Source organism: Aegilops tauschii, chromosome 6, assembly GCF_002575655.3.
Source record: "Aegilops tauschii subsp. strangulata cultivar AL8/78 chromosome 6, Aet v6.0, whole genome shotgun sequence".
Taxonomy (NCBI): Eukaryota; Viridiplantae; Streptophyta; class Magnoliopsida; order Poales; family Poaceae; genus Aegilops; species Aegilops tauschii.
Genome location: NC_053040.3, coordinates 443252196 through 443276865, shown reverse-complemented (window position 1 = coordinate 443276865; position 24670 = coordinate 443252196). Strand labels below are relative to the sequence as shown.

At 48.0% G+C, this 24670-nt stretch overlaps 1 protein-coding gene across 1 annotated transcript; it reads right to left on the bottom strand.

Annotated features, from left to right (window-relative positions):
• Positions 1 to 5701: 5701 nt before the first annotated feature.
• LOC109772072 (UDP-glycosyltransferase 88B1) lies at positions 5702 to 7593 on the bottom strand. The gene has a single exon (XM_020330765.4). It carries the CDS (start codon positions 7477 to 7479, stop codon positions 5953 to 5955), a length of 1527 nt encoding a protein of 508 aa, XP_020186354.1. The 5' UTR covers positions 7480 to 7593; the 3' UTR covers positions 5702 to 5952.
• Positions 7594 to 24670: the final 17077 nt, after the last annotated feature.

Sequence of the window (24670 nt, the reverse complement as noted above, 5' to 3'; positions counted from 1 at the left end):
TGGACAATCTCTTTCAAAGTATCAGGGTTTCGGACGAAAACTCATTTGTTACAAAGGCACTTCATTTTTTGAACTTATTACAACTCCAGACTTTTTGTGCGTTCATTATGCACCATTCAAAACCACGTCATCAATTTTCAGCCCTTTCTGCCTTCATTTGCTATTTTTCGTGCATTTAATGATTTGTTTTGAGCTAAATGACCATAAAATTGAAGAGCACTAAAAATGAACTCTGAAAAGGTTGAAAGTTGGCATGGTATCATCATTTCACCCACATAGCATGTGCAAAAAAGTAGAGAGGGTTATGACAAAACCTAGATGCACTTCGTGTACAAACTGGACAATCTCTTCCGAAGTATCAGGGTTTCAGATGAAAACTCATCTGTTACAAAGGCACTTCATTTTTTTAAATAACCTAAGTATTACCAAATTGAATATAATGATAAAACACACTAATATTAAACATAAGAAAAAATAATCACTGAAAAATCTATTTTTAAAGTTAAGTTATTCACGAACTAGTGATTCACACAAATTTCAAATAATTCGAATTTAAACTATTCAAATTTAACAACTACTAGCACTAATAGAAAGTTTATAATTTTTTGTACCTAAAGCAAAAATATTCACAAAGAAACTCTAAATACAGCAAAAAACAATAAAAGAAAATAAATAAAGCAGAAAAGAAAAAACTAAATTAAAAAAACCCGCCTATTGGGCCACAGCGGCCTGCATACGACTAGAAACCCAACCTATAGTTGGGCCAGGATGCAGGCCCGCAAGCCCAGTAGGCCCAACATGGCAGCGCAGCACATGTAGGCCCAAAAGCCTGCTTTAGGGAGGAGCTCGAAGGAGCAGCTGCGGCTGGGTTTATAAACCAGTGCGGCTGCCCTTCGCTCGGCGAGGTGGGACTAAACTTTGTGCACCGCGGGGTGGCACCGCACCCCCTTTAGTATCGGTTCGTGGCTCGAACCGGTACTAAAGGGGGGGTCTTTAGTACCGGTTGCAGCCATGACACGGTACTAAAGGGGGTCGCTTCCTGCCGTTTGGCCTAGCCAAATTTGACCTTTAGTACCGGTTGGTGGCTCCAACCGGCACTAAAGGCTCCTCCTATATATATAGCACTTACGAAAATTACAGTTTCATCTCCCACTTCTCCAATCTCTTTCGACATCGCCGCCGCCCTATACGCTGCCTCCGTCCCGCGCCGTCGCCCGACGTCGTCACCGTCCCCGTTGTCGTCGTCCCCGTCGTCGCCGCCCCCGTCCCCGTCGACGCCCCAGCCCGTCGTCGCTGTCCTTGTCGTCGCCGTCTCGCGCCGCCGCCCCGGACGCCATCGCCCAATCGCCGCCCCGGTCGATCGCCGCCCCGGTCGCCCCGCGGTGTAAGCCCCCTGCGAGCGCCATGGCCGCGCCCCCATCGAGCCCCCGCTCGTACACGTGCACGCGCACACACACACATATTTTTTTACTTGTTTTCTGTTTTCTGTTTTTTAGATTAATGTCAAAGTTTTATCTAGCTAAATGAATTAGATTAATGCATATCAAATTGTTAATTAGATGATCGAATTAGATGAATTACCTAGATAAGAATGTTAGATGAATTAGATAGAAAAGTTAGATATTAATGTCAAATGTTAGATGAATTAGGTAAATTAGCTAGATATTAATTAATGTTAATTAGATGAGTTAGTTTTTCATACTTTTAGTTATAGATGAATTAGATATATTAATATTAGATGAATTAGTAAGTGCTTAGTTGAATTAGTAAGTGCTTAGTTGAATTAGTAAGAAAATTAATTATTTTTATTTATAGCAAGTGCTTAGTTGAACTAGTTGAATTAATAGAACTAGTTTATTTTTAGTAACAAAATTTAGGTATATGAGATTTGATGATCTAATTAAAATCTTACTATATAGAACTAGCTACTTTATTTTTAGTAAGAAAATTAATAGAACTAGTTTATTTTTAGTAAGTGCTTAGTTGAATTAGTTGAATTAATAGAACTAGTTGAATTAGTTGAATTAATAGAGCTAGTAAGTGTTTATCAATTAATGTTTCAACTATGAACATAGGAAATGCCTAACGATGAAAAGGATTTCGGTATGTGCGAATACAGCGAAGATGAGCGCGGCCTGTGCGACAGGAATTTCCTAGTTGATGGTAGGCGCTTTAGCATCAAGCTCGATGAGACCTTCGAAGTTGATACAGTAAGTCACAATGACAAGTCTTTTTTCGTAACTAAGCATGACTTATGCTTCATTTGCTTCAACTTATAATTTTAATTTTTTACTATTCTACTAGCGTATCCCCTGCCATGCAAGAATTTTTGTCTTGGATAAGATAGGTTTCAGTCCTATGAAAACTATGGAGGTAAAGAGAGTTTACTTGAAGACCGAGCGTGGTTATACTTTCGACGCAAAATTATACAATGCAGATACCTACACCTATTCTGAATGCAAAACTTGGCAAGCACTATGCAAGGCTTATGCATTTGAGCCTGATATGGTTATCACTTTTGATATTCGTCCGGAAGATGATATTGAAGGTAATATCGACATCTGGGTCGATGTGCAGACGCCTCCAGTTCTACCATTATGTGAGTTTCTCAACCATATTTATGTCTTCGATATTGTTTATTCAAAAATAGTTGACAACTAATTTCTATTGACAGCTTATTTCCATTCAAGCAAACATGTCCGGCGCTTGGTAGACAGGACCGTCCACTGTCCCGGGTCTGAACTAAACTGCGTGGAAATTATTTTCATGGACTTTCAAATCTTAGTACTCAAAACGTGCGACCAATAGTGTTCGTATTGAACTACGGTCACGTCTATTTAGGAAAGATGGTAAGATTTTTACTATTTGTCCTCAGTGCATCTTTTGCATACAATATTTTTTAAGCTAAACTTCATTGCTAAGTATGTTACTATACGATGTTCTTCAACAGGGACTCCCGATAATAGTTGTGCCTCAGTGGATTGAGACCAAAGATCGCATGTCAATGGTTAGCTTACGGCCAAGACATCCTATATCGCACATGAGTGCATTCAGGATTTCTAAAACCGATGAATGCTTAATAGTGAAAGACTGGAGCAAAATTGTGAAGAATCACAGAGAAGTACTAGGGGGCAGCAATCAGAAGCGCAGCCCATGATTAGGAGACAGGTTCATCTGCATGCTCCAATATGATGAATCAGGAGAGCTACACATGTTCTATGCTATTTTACCTGAGAAGAGCAGCATGAGTGATTAGCTAGTTCCTGCTCTTAGTACTTGTCCTCTCATGTCCGTGTTCTTCGTCCTGAACTTAATCTCAAAGTGATTTGGTTTTGTGGGTTTATGAACGCTAATAATCTCATGACCATGTTGAACTCGATGATATCTTTGCTTCTGGTACAAGTGAATGTTTCTTCTTTAAGCTAGTGTTGGTGGTGATTAGATAGCGGTAATGACTATGATGATTATTAGCTAGTGTTGTTGGTGATGATATGATGCAAGAGTTTTTATATTAATATGATGATGACGATGACGACGAGTTATTATATCATTTATGAAAGAACCGCGGATTAGTTTCAACTCGATGGATCCTAGCTAAGTCTAATCCATATTACTTGATCACTTATGATCCATCCACTTAAAACTCCGCGGTCTTTTCACCTAGTGATTTAATAACTCATTATAATGTAAAAACAATTTCTAAATTAAATGGAAAACACAAAATTAAAGGAAAATAAATAATAAAATCAAAAACCCCAAACCTTTTAGTACCGGTTGATGTTACAAACCGGTACTAAAGGTCTCCCCGCCCCCGGCGCTGGCTCGTGCCACGTGGTGGCCCTTTAGTGGCGGTTCATGTTGAACCGGTACTAAAGGGGGGGATCTTTAGTCCCCACCCTTTAATGCCGGTTACAGAACCGGCACTAAAGGGCCTTACGAACCGGTGATAATGCCAGGTTGTGCACTAGTGTAGCTGAACTCTAGTAGCAGTAAAACATACAAGGCTATCTTCCTTCCTTTTGTTCTTTCTTTCTTTCCTTCTTTTTTCTTTCTTTCCTTCTTTCTTTCTTTCTTTGTTGCCGGCAGTAGTTTTCTCCCCCTTCTTACTGTTTTTTATTGATATATCTTGTGTGGATAATACTACAACAGAAAATCCCTGTAGAGACGCCCCACTACATACCAAGAGAAGCATATATTTCTATCACAAATGATAAAAACCAGTAGAAAACATAATGTGCTATTGGAAACATATCTTTATTCGTCGGAGCAACAATAGTTTACAACTGAACTGTAGATTCGTTATAAAAGCAGAATCATTATGTTCTAACTTCTAACTGGCTGAAATCTATCTACATTTAAGTTGCTCGCATGCAGATAACTGGCCCCATGTTAACTGCATTGCAGATTTCCATCGTATTTTGGTTGTCTTGCTTCAAGCATCAAAGAAAACAGCATGCTGTTGTAGTTATTCATAGTCATTATTCTAAGTGAACTCCATGAAGGAGTGTCAGAAACCTAATGAAAAAGGGTATCATACAGTATGTAGCTTGTGCAAATGAAGGGCTGAAGGCCACGATTAAATCATAAGAAACAACATAATGAGTTTGATAAATAATTTATTTTCAGTGGGTATAAGTTGATTTCATATATAATAGATACTTCCTAGTTGAGAACAGGTAGATGAAGCCAAAAGGAAATTATAAACATATGAATCTGATTAGTGCACGCATGTATGCATCACCGATCTGTTTTTCAGTATCTTAATTAGTTGGAAGCAGATGCAAGTTTGTCAGTTTGTTTGGATTGAATCCGTTGCACGATAGCTAGTTATTAGGGAAAGAAACAATAGGCTAGATTTATACGACACGTATCATCACAGATTGAAAATCGAATGGGCCAGTAACAGTGTCATGATTCATTTGGCATGTAGAAGAATATTATTACTCCAGGAAACTCTGCAGTAAATTATAACCGCGCATGTTGACATGTTTGGTAGTAATCCATCCATCTTTTCTAGTGACTACAATTGCTTTTCGCTCCTGTAGTGCCATCGTGGATGCGTTTCTTTCCAACGCGTTATGCTGCCGAAATTTCTGGCCGAAACTACCACGACTTGTCGTCCTTGTTTGTAAAGAGTCAGAAGCTTTAGGGTGTTGGTTGCAAAATGTTAGGGTCTTGGCTGTGAGATTTTGTTGTTTATGGGGATGGAGAAAGAAGAGGCCGGTTCAGCATTTGTTGCATTTTCGTATATAGACCCAGTCTTTCGAAATCATGTTATACTTCAGGTTTCACTATCATACTGTTGTGTCCCTTTCCAGAAACCCATGGAAAACATGTTGTGCTCCCATGCACTGCTACCTTAGTAACCGGACTTCAAAAAGGGACCAGGATCAATATTCATGTGATTTTCTTTATCAGAGTTGTGTATTGTAACTGTTTGTGATATCTTCTCTCCTGCCATGTAGACACATGCTTTGCTCAAAATTGGTAGGGGGATACCACCAAAAATTCCCAGCACATTGTCAGAAGATGCAAGAGATTTCAACTGTTCTACTTCCTCTGTTCACAAATACTCCCTCCGTCTGGAATTCAGTTGAAAGGTAGCCGGAGATTTCATCATTGAGATAGCCAGCTTCCAACATGAGGAGCACCTCCTATAAGCATTCAGTTGAAAGGTAGCTCTGCAATATGAGTGAGATATGTTTACTTAAGAGTACCTTGTTGGCTGATAGGATCTGTTTTTCATGGATGTCAGTAGCGCTGTATACCCTGTCGTGCATGGTACACATCAGCATTTCTCGATTTATTGCGAGGGGGTCGGCTGTTGGGGAATCGCCACGATACATCTATTTGCCATCTGCCCCGTACAGAATGTCACAGAAACATGCTCTCACAAATGAAAAACAAGGAGACAGATACACGCGGTTACATACTGATGCAACATGTACGGCATCACCTACTCCCATGGATCGCTTCCTCACTGCAAACCCGATTCTGCCGGCTGGCCACGTCCGCCAGGAACTGGGCAAACGCCAAGCGCGACGTCCCGCCATCATCGCAAGCCGTGGCCGCGGCTTCCTTGTACGCCGCCGCCCGCGCTCTGAGTTCTCTACCCTCCTCAGACTCCATGACAAGCCTTACCTTGGCCTCTACCTCGCCGGCCTTGACCAGCCCCTGCTGCCACCCGACCATCTCGGCGGCGATCCCCATGTCCCCCACCATGTGCACCTTGTTCATCTTCTGCTCCGAGTACAGCGGCCAGCACAGCATCGGCACGCCCGCCGTGACGCCCTCCAGCACCGAATTCCACCCGCAGTGCGTCACGAATGCCCCCGTGGCCTTGTGGCGGAGGACTTCCACCTGTGGAGCCCACAGCTTGACGATGAGGCCACGGGCGTTGGTGCGCTCCATGAACCCGTCCGGCAGGAGCGCGTCGAGGTCGGTGTCGGCACCGGGGTCGTGGCTGGCGGGGGCTCGCACAACCCACAAGAAGCGGTGGCCGGACTTGTCGAGGCCGACGGCGATCTCCCGGAGCTGCTCCTCGGAGTGGCTTCCAGTGCCTATGCTCCCGAAGCAGAGGAACACGACGCTGCGGTCGGGTTGGCCGTCTAGCCAGGCAAGGCACTCGTGCCGCTCTTTTGCCTCGGCGTCGGCGATGCTGCTGACAAATGGGCCGATGCAGTACACTGGAGGCAATGCCCGACCGGGGATACACCGAGGGTCCCTGAGAGCAGCCACCGCCCGAGACTCCAGCGACTCGAACGTATTCACCAGCGTGCCGTCGGCCTCCGGGATACGGCACAGCAAGGCCATCGTCGCCTTGTATGTGTCGCTCTCCGGGTCCTCGAGCACCTCGCCCGACAGGTGCGAAGCCGGCATGGGCGGAAGGCCGAAGAGCTCGAGAGGGGTGTCTCCAAGCTCCTTGAAGCTCGCACCGCCCTCTGCGAGGACCGTAGGGAGCTGGGCGAAGGCAACGAAGGTGGCGGCGCTGGAAGTGAACAAGGTGTACCCGGGGATCCCGAGCCTCTTCACGACACGAAGCGCCTCGTTGGACACCGAGTCGACGACCACAGCGTGGACGTTCCGGGCGTGCATGGAGCAGAGGAAGTCGTGGAGGCGCTCGTTGTAACGGCTGAGGAGGTCGAGGTACCTGACCATGAACCTCGCGTCGTGGGTCAGCTTGGGCGTGTCCTCCATGGCCCGGAGCGTGTGGAAGCGGACGGACGGCATGGAGGCGGCGACGCGGCGGACGACGGCGCCGAAGGCGACGTCCTCCTTGACGCCGGGGTCAATGAGCGCGACAGAGACGGCGTAGCCGTGGTCGAGGAGGGCCCCCGCGAGCTGCATCATCGGGACAAAGTGGCTCACGAAAAGGCCAGGGTACAGAACGACCGTCTTCTCCTTCTCCATGGGTTCTCTCTCTCTCTCTCTCTCTCTCTCTCTCTGAACGCAGGGAGGATATGAACTGGTTACAAACATGATTTGCAAGTGTAACGAGCAACGCTTGGATCTTTGGTTGTTTGTGGTTGGTGAGCGATCCAAATCATCGATGAACAGCCGCCCTTCACAGTGCCGCTCGATCGCCGTACGCTCTCTCACCAGCATGAATAGAGCGTGGTCCCTTATAAATGTCTTGCGAGGGAGGCTGTGGAAGAGTAATGCTACACCCACTTAAGGCTACTGGAGCACCCTTGTGTGCAGAGACTACTGCAACATTAAGAGCGTCTCCAGCCGTTCGGCCCCCAGCGCACCCGGCAATAGTGGTTTGGACAATGCGCCGGCGGTTTTTTTGCCCTGGGGCAATGCAGTTCCCAGCCGTGCCCCCAGGTTTCGACCCCAAGACGCACGTAAGTTCAAACTTGCCTTTTCTCGCTGCCAAAAAAACGCCCTAAGTTCGGCGATCAACGGCGATCCGCCACAAAGTTCGGCGATCATCATGCCACAGTTCGGCGCTTAAAAGGAAGGACTTGTAGACAAAGAAATGCATCAAACGATGGGCTCCTCGGGCGTGGGACTGGCCCGCGTCGGCGACGGCGTGGCTTCTGTGTGCGGGTTGTTCGGCATCGCCGTGGTTTCTATGCCCGCGCTGTTCGGCGTCGCCATGGTTCCTGGGCTGGGCGTCGGCGTGGCTTCACCACTCGGGTTGGGCGTCGGCATTGGGGTCGGCGTGGGCGTAGACGTTGGGGTCGGCGTGGGCGTAGGCATGGTGGTCGAAGGCATCTGGTTCAAGATGAGGCGCGCTCTGCCAGGTACCACGCCTTGACCTGCTCGCCCATCGTCGACATGTCCGCCCCCATCAAGAACGTCGGGTCAGTGTTGCTCTTCTTCGCGGCGACGTTGGTCCGGAGCAGGTCGAGTTTAACGGCGTTGTTAGTCATCAACGCCGACCACCGCGCCTCCGATTTTCTCCCCCCTCTTGGTGGCGTAGTCCTTGGCGTCGGCGATGCACTGTCGATCGACACTTGCAGCCGCTCGGCGGCCGGTGCAGCGTCCTTCACCGTCTTGGCTTTTTTGTTGCCGTCAGGGCGCCCATTCGTCGCCCCCGGGGCGGGCGCGTCCGGCTTGTACGTCTCATTGGCCTTGGCGAGGGTGCGCCGGACGTCCGTCCACTTCTCGCACTTCTCGATCCGGATGAACACGTGCAGGTACTTGAACTCGGCGTTGCTGCTGTCCTGCCGGTACATGGTGAACATCCGAACCATCTGCGCAACCGAAGAACAAGTGTCGGCGACATACATGGCGAAAAGAAGCGAGAGCCGGCGGCTGTGCATACCTGACCCTCGACGTTGGTGCCGCTTTCTGGGCGAGCCGCAATCTCCTCGACGATCCCATGCCATTTGTGGCAGGCGGTCTGGATGATCGCCCAATGGTTCACCATGGCCTTTTGGATGCATTGCATGTGGATGGTGGCGAATTAGGGGTCAACCAGCTTACGCTCATCGAACGCCGACTTGATGCGCACCCAGTACATGTCGGCGTTCTGGATCGCGCCGGTGACTGTGTCGATGATGACCGTCTTCCATGCTTCAGCGAGGCGCTCGTCTTCTTTGGACGTCCACTTGACGCGTGGCTCGCCCGTCATGCCCCCCACTTCTTTTTTCCCTTTCCTCGCCGGTGCCGGCGCTGACTCCATCTCCTCCTCCTCTTCTTCCTCCATCTCCTCCTCCTCGCCGTCGTCGAGCTCGTGTCCATGTCGCCGGTGGTGTCCATTGTGTCATCTTGCGCGTGGAACCCGGGGTCGGAGGCGGCGTCGGCCGATCCGCTCGTGATGATCTCGTCCATGTCGGCTTCTGTCACGCCGGGGTGGCCGAAATGTGATGACGAGGTCAGCGAGAAGGGCAGGGCACCACAGTGTAGAGGCGGCATTGGGGAGGCCGTGTACGCCGCCGGCGAGTAGTTGTACGGGGGATACTGGACGCCGGCGAACGCGGGCGAGGGAGTGCGCTGGTCGGGGTTTAGACCGGAGGGCGAGGCGCGCTGGCCATGTGGAAAGGTGATGTTGGGGTTGAATCCACCATGCACGTCGTCGTCGGCGTAGCCAGGCGAGGATGCGCACCCCAAGTGCGGTGGCGGCGGCGAGAAGCTGGCGGGCGGCGCGACGCTCTGTTGGCTCCATGCAGCTTGCGGGCCGTGGCCGCCGGGCGGATTCATCATCCCTGCGCGAGATGCCTCTGCCTGCTCCGCCACCGCCGACGCGGCCGCGTCCCGGGCCTTCTTCGCGTTGAGCCTGTTCCGCCGGTCGGTGGTGACAGCCTCCCGGCGCTGAACCTCTGCCCTCCACTCGGCATTCAACATGCCCGGTGATTTTGCCATCGGCGCCTTCGGCTTCCTCTGCTTCGGCTGGGTGGAATTGGCAGCGGCAACCGCGTGGGGGGTCGAGTACTTCTTCGGCGGCATGGCGGCATGGCAGCCGGATGGCGAGGAGCGGGAGGAGAGGGCAAAAGGAGGGGGGAGCAATGGAAAAATGGAGGAAAAAAGGGGGGAACGGCGGGAAAAGGCCTGTCTGTCGCCGACAGAGCGGACCCACACGCGTTTTTGCTTCGGCCGGCGCCCCAGGCGCCCCCCGGAGGCCTGGGTTCGGCTCGGGTTTGCCGACCGCTATTTCGGTCCAAACCGGCGACAAACAAGGTCCTGAGGGTGCGACTGGGCCGCTTTTTCTGCGTTGGCAGTAAAAAAAGAGTCCTGGGGGGCATGTTGAGGCGCGGCTGGAGATGCTCTAAAGCGTGTGATGTACATGTCGCTAATGAATGCTTGGTGGATTATTTGGGGAGAAAGGGGGAAGGCCACCGGATCCAAATCTTTCACCGTAAGCACTAGTAGCACTAGCATGAATACTGTGCCGCTGCCTGTACTGAGTACTAGCGTGAATACTGTGGCGTCGAGTTCTGTCGGCGATCTCGCGTGGATTATACACACAGGTAGTGCGCTTTGCTGCGCATTGCGATTGCCAAGTAGAGAACCTATAACACGTCGTGCTCAGAAGAAATGGGAGCAACGCAAAGCCCACGCTGCTGCAAAACGGGCCGAAGCAGAGCAATGCAGAGGAACCGTTTCCTGAAGGTCAAGGCAGCGCTACTGTTTATCCAGCGTTGTCTTGAACTACTGATTCTTGAAATCATTTATTATTTTTCTCATGTTGGCAGAACATTTGATGTTCTTCAAATTTCACACCCTAATTAAACCCAGCCGCCGGGGACGCACACTCCCTCCCCCCTTCCTCCGCCGCCGCCGGGCTAAGCCTCTCTCCCGCGTCTCTGGGTTTTGCGGGGCCCCTAATCGTGTGGAGGCATGCCCGATCCAATCTTTGCGGCACGACGGCGATGGCTGCGGCGTCCGGGTCTGTTCGGGCGGCGGCGCGGCGTGCCATCTGACTTTGGATCAGCGGCGGCGACGTGGAGGGCCTAGTGGACGTGTCGGCGGCACCTCCGGTCAGATCTGTTCTGGCCGATGCAGCCCGCGGTGGTGGTCATCTTTTCCGCCAGAGGTGGTCGGCCTGCGGCTGGTGGTCGGATCACGAGATTCGCCATCTAGTCCCGGCTGCGAGTCGGGGAGGCATAGTTGCCGGTGAAAACCGAGCCGATGACGGGCGATGGCGGTGCTCTGCATCGTTCCCTTGATGAAAGCATCATCGTGTAACTATTGTCGACCCACTCATGCTCCTCCGGGGGAAACTCTAGGATCTGGTCTTCCAGATTGGACGATGACGGCACTTCAGTGCCGTTTCTCTCTTGGGAGCATTGTTTGTGGAGCAGCGCTGGATGACTAGGGCAGGAGGTGGAGCGGCTTCGTCTTGCACGGAGCTTCGGTGGAGATGTCAAGTCATGCCTGGCCGACAGGTGCTACGTTGTGTCATGCCTGTTTGGCAGGTGCTACGCATGGTAGATCTTCCGGAGTCTTCAAGTTGTGTCGGCTTGTGGTACTTGGCGGCATGGTGCTGAGGTGTGTACCGGTGGTGACATGACGTGCTCAGCAGTTTGTGCGCAGGGAGGTGGTGTCGTTGAGCGCCATGGTGGCATCTACGGGTGGCCGGACTGGCAAGGATGATGCAGATTTCTTTCTTGAAGATGGGTCAACGGTACCGATGATGATGATAGCTTCTAAAACGTGTTCATGTGGTATACGCATTAGGTTTGCTGCACCAGCTGTAGGTTCCGATACGTTATGTGGATGGATCTGACGACACCGATTTTAGATGTGGAGAGTGAGAGCACTCCATACTATCGAGCTTGTAGGTGTGCATAGTGGCTTCGAATGGCTTGATGTATATTATTGTCAGACATTTGTTGAATAATTAATAAAGATGGTTGCATGCATTGATTGATGCAGAGGCCGGACGTCTTAACCTCCTTTTCTATAAAAAAATTAAGTATAGAGCTTAGCTTTTTATCCATGCATCTTCCAGTTTTTCACCACAAAAGATGTCTGTTTCGTCCTCGATGATGAACTGACTAGTAATAATATATAAATTATATCATATTGCTCGAATATATGAGATTTAGTAGCAGGATTATTTACCTATCAGCGATCGATGTGTACTATTGATTTCTTTAGCTATGTTGGTTGCTCAGTTATTCCTTGTTGAAGGAGGCATGAGAGATGATGCCAAGATGGCGACACTTTTGTTGGTTCAAATGGAGAATACCAAAAATAAGCATGGGGTTTAATACTTGGTCAACTATTTCTTCATTGTCGTAGGCTAGAACACCATACCAGAAGATTTATTCAAGTGCCCAAGAGATCAAACACTGAGCTTCCCATCAGCAACTTAGAGGAGCTGTGGGTTTCCATTACCAACACGCACAATGGTTTGTTCATATTTTTTTGATGGCACCATCTATGTTTTGTGATGACAAGACACTACAATTTATGTTTGAACTTGAACTGAATTAGTATTTGAAATTTGAGAAAAAAATATGCTTGCAAGTGTGATGCATGATCACAAATATTGAATCAATATGTTATGATTATAAATATTATTGGGAGTACATATGCACAACTGTAGAAGAAATATATGTAATGATAAAAAAGATAATTAGCCGAAGAAGATAAAAAATATATTACTCTGTTCTTTTTCTTCTATATCAAAAAACTACTTTTAAACTTCTAGAGATGCTTTATTCACCATTATCATCGGCGCAGCAGGATCAAGTCCAGAATGATCACGTGGCACAAGTATGCAAACTGATTATTTTACAAATTAATGTATTAAACTAACAGTCGATAGGTGGTCCACGAAACTGGTTGTAATTTTTATTATCTCTGATGTTTTTTATAATGCCATGATTGAAGATGAATAGATTTAAAGTTCCTTAAAAAAACTGGTTATACTCCTTCCATTTTTAAATATAAGAGATTTCAATGCAGACTACAACAAATGTATATAGAATTATTTTAGAGTATAGATTCAATCATTTTCCTTCGTATATAGTCTGTATTGGAATCTTTAAAAAACATATTTAGGAACGAAGGGTATATACCGGTATAATTGAATGGAAAAAAATGACATTGCATGTCGAGAGGGCAACGTCCTGGACGCATGAGTATATGCACCCACTTTAAAAAAAAATGCATTTTAAGCATGTTTTAAAATGTTAAAGAATTCCAAAGAAAATTCACGCATACATGTTCGTAAATGTGTGTGCGCGGCACAAAGATTTGTGAAAAAATGTCTTTTTTTTTTGTCTTCGAATAAAGAAAAAAATCCAGTGCTTTTAAATAGTGTTCCACGGCATGATTTTTTGCCTTTTTTTCCACAGGCCACAAGAAAAGATATTTTTCCGTGAAAGTGTATGCACGCACATAGAATATGGAGATGTACCGTGCAACCTTTTTCAGATTCGTTTAGCATTTAGAAATGTGTTTTTCGAAGTGGGTTCATATGTACCTGGGTCCATCCATGCACTTCCCATTACATGTTGACACTTTTGAAAAACACCACAACATTGTGTCCACACTTCATCATATGCCATTACACAAATTTCGATACCAAAACACCCCCTCCCTGGTCTTCTCCATTTTCTCCTCCTTCATCCTAGTCTTCGTTACTAACCACTACACCGTTAACTCTAGTGACATGTTTATTTCCTCCTCTTCTAACCGTATCTACAACCCTTTCCACACTACTCTATCCCTTGCCTTTTGTCCATTCTAATATCACAATGTGGGAGAGAGTAGGATGGCACTCTCAGACATCGTCTGTAGCTCGTGACTGGGGTTGCCCTACTTGAGGCCATCGAGATATGAGCTCTCGCCGGCTACCATACCCCCTCCTAGCCAGCGTGGATGTCTTGTGGCTGCTTCCGGGATGACAAGGTCGAGAGGCCAATGCTGGAGAGACAACTTCAGAGGCGGAGTCTCCTTGTGGTCTGTCCACGATGCCCACCTTGAGTGACTTAATAAAGGTTGTCGTTGTGGTTCCTGGCACACTAGTAGAAAAAGGGCCTTTAGTCCCGGTTCTGAAACCGGGAATAAAGGATCGTTACTAAAACCTCCCCCTTTAGTCCCGGTTCTTACACGAACCGGGACTAAAGGCCCTCCACGTGGCCGCTGCCTGGAGGTCCATCTTTAGTCCCGGTTGGTAACACGAACCGGTACTAAAGGAAATTTTATGATTTTCTTTTTGAAAAAAAAATTGAATTTTTTTTATTTTCAATTTTCTGAATGATTTTAACCTTTAATCTCTAATCACCCCTCATCACTGCTCAATTTAACCTCTAAAGCACGCTTAACTTCCGGGTTCTATTCTCCCCCGTTTCCAAGTCTGCACTTGTTGTTTTCCTGACAATAGTAAGATGTCAATCCTATTAACCCTCAGGAATTTAGCTTGAGCATGAAGTCACACATTTCACTGTTTGAGTTTGAAACTATTGTTCTAAAAAACAATAATTATTTAGTAACACTAATATTTCTTGAATAAGTAGTTTGACCATAGTTTGACCACAGTTTGACCAGATTTGACCAAAATTCAAAAAAACTAAAATAATTATTTCGTAACACTAATATTTCTTGAATAATTAGTTTGACCATTGTTTGACCACAGTTTGACCACAGTTTGACCAGATTTGACCAAAATTCAAAAAAACTGAAATAATTATTTAGTAACACTAATATTCTTGAATAATTATTTAGTAACACTAATACTTCTTGAATAAGTAGTTTGACCATAGTTTGACCAGATTTAACAAAAATTCAAAAAAATCTGAAATTTGAGCATAACTTTTTTTCCTTTTAGAATTTGAGGATTCTAAAAATTTGCAAACAAGCCGTAGGCGGTCAAAATCGGATGCGGATTTTTGTGCTGAATATTTTGATATATTATACGTTTTTTTCTGACATCGTATGCAAAAGTTATAGCCGTTTCACATTTTCTCTACACTTTTTGCAAAACATGTCCAAATTTAAGTTTTTAAATTTTCCTAACTAGTACATGTAGTAACATAACTACATCAGGAAGGATTTTAATTTTTGAAGTTTTTATCATTTTCTTTTGCTTTTAACAAAACTGAACAGGCGATCCACGGAGGGGGGGGTATAGTTTGAAAATTGGACCTTTAGTAACGGTTCGTGCCACGAACCGGTACTAATGCCTTAAACCCACATTAGTACCGGTTGGTGGCTCGAACCGGGACTAAAGGTCTAACCTTTAGTACCGGTTGGTGCCACGAACCGGGACTAAAGGTCCCATTTGAACCGGGACTAATGACTGTCCGGTGCCCTAGCCGCTTGAACCGGGACTAATGCTCACATTACTCCCGGTTCGTAATGCAACCGAGATTAATGCTCTTTTCTGGCTGAACCAAAGCCCTGTTTTCTACTAGTGGCACTCGGTCACTGGTAGACGCATTGTTTGCTTAATCTGCCAGGCAAGCGTGTATCAACTCCATCAGGTTCACTATCCCTCATCACCTTAAAGAGATGGATGGGGAGATAGGGGCAACGGGATGCTGAAACCAATCGATGGGGATTGGTCTGTCTAGGACGAGGAGATGGAGTTCCATCGACACTGCAATAGTGTGGTAAGAAAGATTGGGGGAAACAAGATGAGAGGATGGCAATTTCAATGAGAATATAATAAAGCCATATGAGAATTTTGGTCCTTTCACCTTGTAGGCATATGTTGGAGGGCCGGGAATTGTAGTGACATTCCCAAAGGGCAAAATTGTAATTTCATTTTTCTAATTGATTAAAATTATGCGGGCATGTATAAAATCAACCCTCAAACTAAACCCACGCAACAAATACACATTGCTAGTGCAATTACTTTATAATTAAGACGAGTCAAAATTTTCATTCTTCTTCCACATCGCCGCCTATTTTCTGGTCCGCCCTCCTCCATCGATCGATCCGCCACCTCCATCCATCACAACTAGTGTCGCTGCCACACCGCCTCACTGCCCCTCCCAACCCAAGTTGCACCCTCCCCTGGTCCACTGCCCAAGGTGAGGAAAGGGAGCTCTACCGACTAACCATGATCTCCGTACCACAATAGTGCGGTAAGAAAGATCGGGTGAAGAAGATGATGAGATGGCAATTTCAATGAGAATATAATGAAGTCATATGAGCCTTTTGATTCTTTCACCGTGTAGAATGCCATATGTTTTTGAGGGGTCAAGAAATCTCGTGGCATTCCCAGCATGAAAATTTGCAATGACATATCTCCAACTGATCAAAACTGTATGGTTATATATCCAATTAACCTTTAAGTAAACCCACGCAACATGTACACATTGCCCATCCAATTACCTCTTAATTACGATGGCTCAATTTTTTTGCTTCTTTTTTCACGTCACCTCCCACTTTCCGGTTCACCCTCCCCCATTAAGTCGTCGGGTAGGTGGATAGCTGCCTAGCTGGCTTGTGTTGCTATATGCTTCTAGTAGTGACTTGGCGGCATGCTTGCTGCCGTAGTTTTCGGTGTGCCTCTATGTGCATATCGGTCCTCCTGAGGGCAAGTGTGAGCCGGCTGGAACTTCAAGACTAAACTTCTTTGTAAATTGTTCTGAAATAAACTTCTTTGTAAATTGTAATGCAGAGAATTCTTTGGATGGAAAAAAAATGGCTCAACTTGTAGCCTCCAGCATATCTAGGCTGACGGGTGAGGGAGTCCTGGACTAAGGGGTCCTCGGACGTCCGGCCTGTTAGCCATGGGCCGAACTGATGGCCTGTGAAGATGCGAAGACCGAAGACTGCACACGTGTCTGGATGGGACTCTCCTTGGCGTGGAAGGCAAGTTTGGCGACCGAATATGTAGATTCCTTTCTTTGTAACCGACCTTGTGTAACCCTAGATCTCCCCGGTGTCTATATAAACCGGAGGACTTAGTCCAGAAAGGGGGATACTCATTACCATAGTCATATAGGCTAGACTTCTAGGGCTTAGCCATTACGATCTCGTGGTAGATCAACTCTTGTAATACTCATATTCATCAAGATCAATCAAGCAGGAAGTAGGGTATTACCTCCATAGAGAGGGCCCGAACCTGGGTAAACATCGTGTCCCCTGTCTCCTGTTACCATCGACCTTAGACGCACAGTTTGGGACCCCCTACCCGAGATCCGCCGGTTTTGACACCGACATTGGTGCTTTCATTGAGAGTTCCACTGTGCCGTCGACGAAAGGTTCGATGGCCCCCTCAATCGTCGATAGTGACGCTGTCCAAGGAGAAACCTTCCTCCCTGGACAGATCTTCGTGTTCGGCGGCTTCACACTGCGGGCCAACTCGTTTGGCCATCTGGAGCAGATCGATAGCTACGCCCCTGGCCATCAGGTCAGATTTGGGATTTTGAACTACGTTGCGGACATACGTGGAGATTTGATCTTCGCCGGATTCGCGACCGCTCCTGGTCACCTTGACGAATATAACCTAAATCTGTCGTCAGACCGCATCCAAGAGATAGCTCCTGTGACCACTTCGGCCTTAGATCCAGAGCACACTGCGGCATCCAAGGATTGGAGGTTCAACCCCACCATGGAAGCCACAGATTCTCCGGCGTTGGAGCCGCACATGGACTTAATCCCACGCAATATTCGTGTCACCGGAACTCCGGACTCTTCTCTGGGTATGAGTTCCGAACCATGCGAGTCCACGGATACTGAACTTGAAGCGTTTATCGATCTTCGAGTTCAGCGCCGCAGACATCTTCCAGCACTCGCCCTTGGGCGATGTGTTAAACTCATTAAAGAGCCTGTCCTTGGCGGGGGACTCACAGCCGAACTCTGTTCGGTTCGGACTAGGGGCTGATGATCGAGAATTTTGCTTCCCACCCGCCACCCACTTCATAGCCACTGTCGAGGATTTAACCGACATGCTTGACTATGGCTCCGAAGACATCGCCAGTACGGACGACGATGTCGACAAGGAGTAAGGCCAAAACCCGCCATTCACTGGACGACGGACGGCCACTTCTTCCTACGATGTATACATGGTGGACACGCCTGGAAAAGCTAACAACGATGACAAAGAGGATCCAGTTGAGGATAAACCTCCTGAGAGACGGCCCAAGCGCCAACTTCCTCGACGCAGTTCTAAGTCACGTCGTTCCAAAGACTGCAGTACGGGCACCGGAAAAAATAATACTCCGCACGATGCCGAAAATAATGGAGACCCCGTCAAGGTAACCTCCGAACAGGGGGAACGGGAAATTGGACAAGATAGCCCTAATGAACAGGTCATACACGAAGACTCGGAGGACAGTAATTATCTTCCGCTCTCCGAGGAAGAGGAGAGCCTCGGCAACGAGGATTTCACCGTGCCTGAGGAACCTCTCGAGCAGGAGCGCTTAAAACGCCGACTATTAGCCACTGCAAGAAGCCTGAGAAAGAAGTAGCTGCAGCTTCAAGCGGACCAAAATCTGCTCAATGATAGATGGACCGAAGTCCTTGCCGCCGAAGAATACGGCCTTAGCGGCCCAGCCAAAAGCTACCCGAAGCGTAGACTGCTACCTCAATGCGATGACAAGGCACTGGAGCCCGTACCATCATCGCACAATGCGGCAGGTCGACCACAAGTCGGTCCGGATAAAGCGGCAACTCAAGCCGAATACTAGACCGCCCCACCTCACCGTAAAGGCAAGAATAAAACAGCTCGGGGATGTACATACGACCTTCAACAGGACTTGGATAGTAGAGCAGGACACACAAGATCGATATACGGATCGCGACGACACGCCTCGACACACGACGACGGCCATCTATTCGGACGTGACAAACCTAGCCACGCCCGGGCCGAAAGCCGCAAATGGACTCCATCGGAGGTACGTCGTAGTGTGGCCCAACATAGAGGCTCCGCACACCCTCTTTGCTTCACAGACGAAGTAATGGAGCATGAATTCCTAGACGGGTTCAAACCCATGAATATCGAATCATACGATGGAACAACGGATCCCGCGGTATGGATCGAGGACTTTCTCCTCCATATCCACATGGCCCGCGGAGATGACCTTCATGCCATCAAATACCTACCACTAAAACTCAAAGGACCAGCTCGGTATTGGTTAAACAGTCTGCCTGAAAATTCTATTGGCAGCTAGGAAGATTTGGAAGATGCCTTTCGCGACAACTTTCAAGGAACATGTGTCCGGTCACCGGACGCCGATGACTTAAGTCACATTGTCCAGCAGCCCGGAGAGTCAGCCAGGAAGCTCTGGACTAGGTTCTTAGTAAAAAAGAACCAAATCGTCGACTGTCCGGACGTGGAAGCCCTCGCGGCCTTCAAACACAGCGTCCGGGATGAATGGCTTGCACGCCACCTCGGTCAAGAAGGACCTAAATCCATGACAGCCCTTACCACTCTAATGACTTGCTTTTGCGCGGGAGAAGACAGCCGGCTCGCTCATAGAAGCAACAGCGCCAGCGACTTGGGCACTTTCGAAGTCCGAGACGGCAATGGCAAACCACGACGAAGCAAACACAACAGTCGCGATGATAATGAAAGATCACGCGACACAACGGTCAACGCTGGATTCAGCAATCCCAAACCCGGTCAACGGAAAAATCCACTCAAGGCGAACCGAGATGGACCATCCAAGCTAGACAGGATATTGGACCGACCCTACCAGATTCACGACCACCCCGATAAACCAGCTAATCATACCAACAGAAACTGTTGGTCTTCGACGCTAGGCCTGTGGGATCCGTCATTGTACACGGATCCGTCAAAATTGAGCTTCAGCCAGCCGGCGGGGGGAGCTTTCCACCTCACCATGACACGGCTGGGCACTACTAGAAAAAGAGGCTTCCATACGCCCCCATTAGTCCCCAAAATAATCGAACCGCGACCAAAGGGGTCTTTAGTCGCGGTTCGGGAGGAGACCCGCGACCAACTATCTGGGCCCAGCGCGCTCGGTCGACAGCTAGCGGACGGGAGGGGCTTTAGTCCCGGTTGGCCTGGCCAACCGGGACTAAAGGTCCCTACGGCTGGCCCGAAGGCCTTTAGTCGCGGTTGGCCAGACCAACCGGGATTAAAGGTTAGACCTTTAGTCCCGGTTGGTCTGGCCAACCGCGACTAATGGCCCGAACCTTTAGTCGCGGTTGGCCAGACCAACCGGGACTAAAGGACCTTTAGTCCCGGTTGGTCTGGCCAACCGCGACTAAAGGGATTTGAGGCCTCATTTTCAAACTCTACCCCCCCTGTGGATCGCCTTTTCAGTTTTAGAAAAAACAAAAGAAAATGATGGAAATGTCAAAAAAATAAAATAAAATAAGTTTCTCATGTGATATGTGGTCTAGTTGTTGGGAAAATTAACAAATATGAATTTCGACTTTATTTGCAAAATCTCTGTGGAATTTCTTAAAATGGGCATAACTTTTGCATACGAACTCGGATGAAAAAGTTTTTTATATGAAAAATCATCTACTCAAAAAGTTACATCCGAATTTAACCGGGGGAACCCCGTTAAACATTTTCAAAATCCTCAAAAACCTAACAGAAAAAAGATACGGGGCTTTTAAGATCTGGAGAGGCAAAAAAATTCAAATTGTGGTCAAACTGTGGTCAAACAATGGTCAAACTAATTATTCTAGAATATTAGTGTTACTAAATAATTATTTCAGTCTTTTTTTTAAATTTTGGTCAAATCTGGTCAAACAGTGGTCAAACAATGGTCAAACTAATTATTCCAGAAATATTAGTGTTACTAAATAATTATTGTTTTTTAAAACAATAGTTTCAAACTCAAACAGTGAAATGTGTCACTTCATGCTCAAGCTAAATTCCTGAGGGTTAATAGAATTGACATCCTACTATTGTCAGGAAAACAACAAGTGCAGACTTGGAAACGAGGGAGAATAGAACCCGGAAGTTAAGCGTGCTCAGGCTGGAGTAGTGAGAGGATGGGTGACCGTCCGGGAAGTTAGATGATTTGGAATGATGAGGGGTGATTAGAGATTAGACGATAAATTGAGCAGTGATGAGGGGTGGTGATTAGAGATTAGAGGTTAAAATAATTCAGAAATTTGAAAATAAAAAAAATTAAAAAAATTCAAAAAAAAAACCAGGTTTAAACCTGCGGAGGAGGCCTTTAGTCCCGGTTAGCCACGAGAACCGGGACTAAAGCCTTTAGTCACGGTTCGTAAGAGGCGCGACTAAAGGGGGGTCTTTAGTCGCGCATATTTAGTCCCGGTTGCACAGCCGGAACTAAAGGCCTTTGCGAACCGGGATTAAAGGCCTTTTTTCTACCAGTGGGGGTAGAAAGGCGGAGACGAAGGAGACAAGGAGGCGATGGAGGCAGGCGGCCGATACAAGTTGATCGGAGATGCAAAGGGGCCCCTCCAGAAGGACGCTACTCGTAAACAATCTCTTTTGTGAAAACTTTAGGTCAAACCAGTAAAGGACGCTGGTGCAGCAAGGCATGCTGGTTCTTGTATATATAGACTTTCGGCCGGGTATGCAAAGGCCAGCCGGATTCGGAATCCGACTTCAGCTCGATGGACGAGTTAGTAGGGTACGCGCTTATAGGTTTTCAGTTAAGTAGTCCGGTTAGAATAGTAATCCAATTGTAATCTATGTTGCCGGTTGATTAGGAAAGTGACGTTCATGGCTAGCATGCCGTAGCATGCATACGACTCGGATAGCTAGCGTGCTCATAGGTTTCCTTCATTGCTAATCCTACACATTAGGCGTGCTAATCGGACTTGCTCGACCAATTTTTTTGTTTTATATACTGTACTTAATATTTTATTTTTGTTACACCTTTTTGGTTGCAAAATGGCCTAGTACCACCATTGCAGAGCTACAGGGTAGACAGGATGGACCGTGGCCCACTCTGAAATATCGGACCGGCATATGTACCATGAACAATAGAGATGGGCCGGAAAAAAAATGCCCAATGTAACCCAACAACAAGAACGCCCGACGTGCGCCAGCTCTTCGAGCGACTTCACTAAAAAAATCTCTTTTAGTGACGGCCCAATGGCCTCACCCCGTCCCCCTCTGCTTGCCGTCATCATCGGTCGCCAGTCGTCGACCACCCAGAAGGCTCCTGCCTCTTTGTACCACCCGCCCGGCGCCAGCCGCGCGACCGCGTTCCGTGCACTCTCCTTTTGGTGATTGCGGCAGACACAAATAACCAGCTCCTTCCTATTGCGTATGCATTTGTCAAGGGCGCCGATAACAAACATATCTAGGTTTGGTTCCCGAGTTGTGTGAAGGTAACAGTCGTGAAAAATCATACCGGTGTTTCATCATCTGTTCGCATTACGTGGCTATTGTGTGCACTCAACCTGATCAAGTAGTAGATGGACCCTGAGTGAGGTGGCCCGATCTGGAGACACCGTGGTGCATGAGGCATTTGCCCACAAATTTGACTCAAAGTTGCAAGAACTAGTTCAAGCTATTCAAAAGGATGTGCATACAAAACACGGATGCCAAGATGGCAACAATCTAACAAGGAGTCAATGGACAGATCAAGCACGCGGCCTTGCTAGAGAGAGAAGATCACAGAGGTCATAGGACTACTATAAATCTATCCTAGTGGATCACCAAGAATTCCCTCAATTGTACAACTAGGCGTAGGCTCATGACATCGGGGCTCGCTGCGACATAATGACTAGCAATATACCATAGGTGTACAATGACGTGCTTAAAGGTGCGTGATCTCTCCCAGTCATAGCCATGATTAGTGAAACTTGGAATCAGACTATGTGTCGGAGGAAATGGCCACGGGTAGCCTAACCAACTACCCCTGGCTCTTCAGGAAATTTATCAGGCCTTTTGGGCCTTCATGCACTCCAAGCATTTGGGCCGCCTTCCCCGGCCGGCTGCCATCGAAGCCGACTCCCGGAAGGCGACCCAGCCTCACCGACTCCAAGAAGCCGGCCAAGAAGGATGCCGACTCCTGGAAGCCGGCCAAGACCACAACCACTCCTACATAACGGCGACGTGACGGGGTGTGGCCACAGTGCGGCCCACGACCCCCGAAGCCCGAGGCGGGCATGGCTACAGGAGGCCGTACGGGAGGGACGTCCCCCGTGCGGCTCGGAACTGTAGCCACGCTAGCCTCGACGTCATCCACGACCCACTCCCGTACGGCCCAAGGACTGCGGGCCCCTTCAGCCAGAGAGAGGCGTGAAGGCGGCCCGGCTTTTCCTAGTCGGCCAGGAGCATAGCCGGCCTCCAGAAGCCGGCGACTCCCTTCCTCGAAGCAGGAGCCCCATTAAGGAGACAAGACGAGGTGAGGCTACAGTGATAGCCCCCGATGCGGATCACTGTAGCCACGCTTACCTCGACAAAGCCCTCATCATCAGAGGCGCGGCTACAGTAAGCAGCCGCCGACAAGACCCTAGGCGGTGGGGCCGGCCTGTCGACCAAGTAGCCGGCAGCCGGCGGGACCCAGCAGCCGGCGGAGAAGCCGGCAGGCGTAGACACTGACGGCTGGGACCAGTTCCCAGTCGGATTACCATTGTACCCCCGGGGGTAGGCCTATATAAACCCCCCGGAGCACCCATGCAAAGGGTTCGCACCTCAGCAGAGTTCGCTTCTAAGCATAGCACACACACCATAGATAGAGAGAAGCAAGAGCTAGCCTTGTTCTCCTTCTCCCTTGATCCCAACAGCTCTAGAAGTGATTGTAGCTACCCCTTATCGATCTAGTGATCATGCGGAGACCCCGCAGAGCAGGATTAGGGGTGTTATCTCCTCGGAGAGCCCCGAACCTGGGTAAGATTCGCCGGCGTGCATGTCTTCGCCTCATCCCGTTTCCAGGCACCGGCGACGTTTTATTGGCTCCCACAATGATAAGCCATCCCTTGGCATATGTCGCACCAACCACCCGACACTATGACATACTTTGCCGATAGAGTCTATGTTACGAATGCACAAGTGGAGATGAACAAGTCATGGCTTGAAAAGATGCAAAAAAACATATGGACGAGAAATAGCGTTGGCTACGGTGGCTCTCCACGAGTGCTAGGCGGCGATCGGGCAAGCCTGACCCCCTCCCCCCCTCCCCCCCTCCCCCCGCCCTTCCGCCATTGGAGGGGACCACTCTAGCGATGACGACGACGACAATGGCAGGGACGGCGGTGGAGGTGCCGCCGGGCGGACCGACCGAGCGTACGAGGTCACCGTCCGATACAAGTTAGTTTAGGTTAATTAGGTTTTAGTTGAACGAACGAAATATCATCCAATTTATATAAATTCTGGCCGAAGTTATGTCAGTTTGAATGAATTCCATCATGTTCACCTGAATTGTGTCCGAATGAGTTTGAGTTGCGGGTGGAGATTTGCGGCAAGTGTTGGATGGCCGGCTTCCGAACCACTGTCCACAGACGCGTCCGCGGACGAACCATGTTGAAGATGCCCTTATACTTACACTTAGAATATTGTCTTAATTTTCAACATGGTCCCAGTAAACACTTTAATGATGTGTTTTCAAAGTGTAAATGTGAAGAATACGTAAAAATAACATCACGACCGATCGAGGTCACCTCAGTTCTCAAGCATCATCTAGACATTTAACTAACAAATTACAGGTTTTATGTAGTAGTAACAGAAATAATATCAGTCGAAACTTCTTTTGAATATAAATCCAGTGATATAAACCGCATGATATTCAACTTAAATTTCGCTATAGTTAAATCTATGGTCAAATTTTGACCTAGAATACAAGGGTACCGTACTTGTAAACCGGGAGTATGTATGTAGTACAACTTTCCCATAAACGTGCTCAGAGTT

Excerpts from the sequence above, each read along its gene's own strand:
- LOC109772072 (XM_020330765.4), bottom strand. The coding sequence starts at position 7,479 with ATGTTTGTAACCAGTTCATATCCTCCCTGCGTTCAGAGAGAGAGAGAG.